Genomic DNA, 2,162 nt, shown 5'->3' with positions numbered 1-2,162 from the left:
TCTTGTCATAATACTTTTTTTTATTACAATATCCAAAAAACTGAGTATGCAAGTTTAGGAGGTGTCAAGACCTCTTCTTCAACTGTAGGAATGTGCCATCTCAAGACTGCATATTTAAACTATAAAGAAGTTCAAATGTAAAGAAAAAAGAAAACGCAATTTCTTCATAAACATTCTGTGTCTCCTACTACCAATCACATATTCTTTTGTAAACCCTGAAAAACTTCCCTGTAAAGCAAATAATATATATATAATATATATGTATGTATATATATATATATATATATATGTGTGTGTGTGTGTGTGTGTGTGTGTGTGTGTGTGAAGTGTTGGTAGCTCCCCTTCCCCAAAGATCAGCTGTTTTCCTTAATCATCTGTATTAGTGTCAACAAATGGCTACAGATACAATTACTTTGAGAATTAAATACATAATTGTAAAATTTAAACAAGCCAAAGGGCAAGAGGAGAAAGCACTAGGTGGATGGCACATTTGGGGGTAAATTACCAAAACATCTTTCTGAGTCACCGGTCCCTCTTGCAGACTGGCCTTCAAGGAAATTCTTTCTTTATTGCAAGTACAGCCCCAAAGGCACTGGACAGCTTCCTCACTACTATCCCACCTGGTGGTTCTAGTATTGCTACCAGCAAATGCGTTCACTCCCTGGAGAGTCTGGGAGCCAGGTAAGGGCAAAGGACACATATAGGGCTGCTGGGACTGAGGACCTTCGCCTGTGCTGCTTGGTATGCGAGAACCCAGAGCTCTCCTGAGACGCAGGTCACTTCGTCGATGGCGGCTTTGGTGCGTTCCAACCGTGCCCGATGCCGTCTTACTGCGGGGTGCTGATGGCGTGAACAAGTTGACCAGAGTAAGGCTGTTTCCAATGGAGAAGGAATAAAGTGAATAAACTCGCCCCTCTTCCCCCTCCCGTTCTCTAAAATTGGCCAGGAGCCGGGTGGCCTTGAACGTGGAGTGAGGGATGGTAAAGGGGAGGAAGATGGAAACAAACAACGTGGACAGTAAGATCAACCAGGTTAAGGAAGCCAATAGGGGATGAGGCTCTGGACAGAGCAGGCCCCCGGCGGCAGAGCCCGTGACCGACCACGTCTTCTTGGGGTCATCCGCTCGGCTCTGGGGAAGTGAATGTGGCACCACGGCCTGGAGGTGGCAGGGGCCGCAGGGAGGGCATCATTGAAGCGCTCGGACGAGGTAGAGCTTCTCCCCGTGCTCGCTGGTGAAGATGGGGGCCTTTTTGTAGTGCTCCACCAACTCGTCCATGGTGTGGAACCGCCGCTGCCCGATGCAGTAGACATTGTCCACAAGCTGCACCTTGAAATGTTTGTTCTTCCCTGATGCTTTGAGAGACACGGAGAAGTCACTGGGCTGGGGAGGAAACAGAACACACGTTACAACTGAATCACAGACAGGAGACTTGGGAGGCTCTGCAGCCACCGGCAGAGGAGCCAGATTAAGGGCAGAAATACTTTACTCCATGAGCCTGAACTGCACGACCCCTGACGATCTGGGGAATTAGTGCCTGAATCTCCCACTTATCCAAATCCAAACCACCATACGGCTCAAACAGCGAAGGCTCTGTTTTAATATCTGATTAGAGATATTAAAAAAAAAACGGCATCTGATGTTCAGCATGACCTAGAGGCAGTCCAAGGCTCTGATGTCCTGAATCAAAAGAAAAATTCAATTTTGTTTAAGTAGTTTTGGTACTGACTGTATTTCAGTGATTTGAAAATTGGCGATAAGAGAATCGTGATGGAATATATGACACCAGCGTTAACCTGGATGTTGAAGAAATTTGGATTTACCGTTGCCCAAGCTATTTTTGATACACTGAGAATATTTTTAAAATGGGTTTGTTTGTATATGGGCAGTGGCTAGAAACTTCACTTCCCCTGACTTCTACCGCCACTATTAGACATTCAGTTATCAATTTTTTTCTAATTCTAAGCTATAAAAAAAAAAAAAATACAAGTATGGCTCATCATATCCCAGAGGAGGCTGGATGATGGTTCAAGCAAAGATTTTACTGAGAAATCTTTAAATTTGTGATTATGTCAGTATTTTACCTATATTTGAATATATTTTAGAAAGACATAATTTTTTATTAAAATTGGTCTTTTATCTCATTTATTGAAACATTATGCAG

The 2,162-nt window shown here is 43.6% G+C and overlaps 1 protein-coding gene across 1 annotated transcript in view; it reads right to left on the bottom strand.

Moving 5' to 3' along the window:
* Window positions 1-2,162, bottom strand: part of NCK2 (NCK adaptor protein 2) — a 23,971-nt gene continuing 21,809 nt past the window's right edge. The window contains exon 2 of the mRNA XM_011370155.2: window positions 1-1,381. Coding sequence (XP_011368457.1) covers window positions 1,187-1,381 — 195 coding nt within the window. The 3' untranslated portion in view covers window positions 1-1,186. The remainder of the gene's footprint in view (window positions 1,382-2,162) is intronic.

Source organism: Pteropus vampyrus, unplaced genomic scaffold (genome assembly GCF_000151845.1).
Source record: "Pteropus vampyrus isolate Shadow unplaced genomic scaffold, Pvam_2.0 Scaffold160, whole genome shotgun sequence".
In the NCBI taxonomy this organism is placed as follows: domain Eukaryota; kingdom Metazoa; phylum Chordata; class Mammalia; order Chiroptera; family Pteropodidae; genus Pteropus; species Pteropus vampyrus.
The sequence above is the reverse complement of the archived record's forward strand: the minus strand, read 5'-3'. Positions and strand labels throughout refer to the sequence as shown.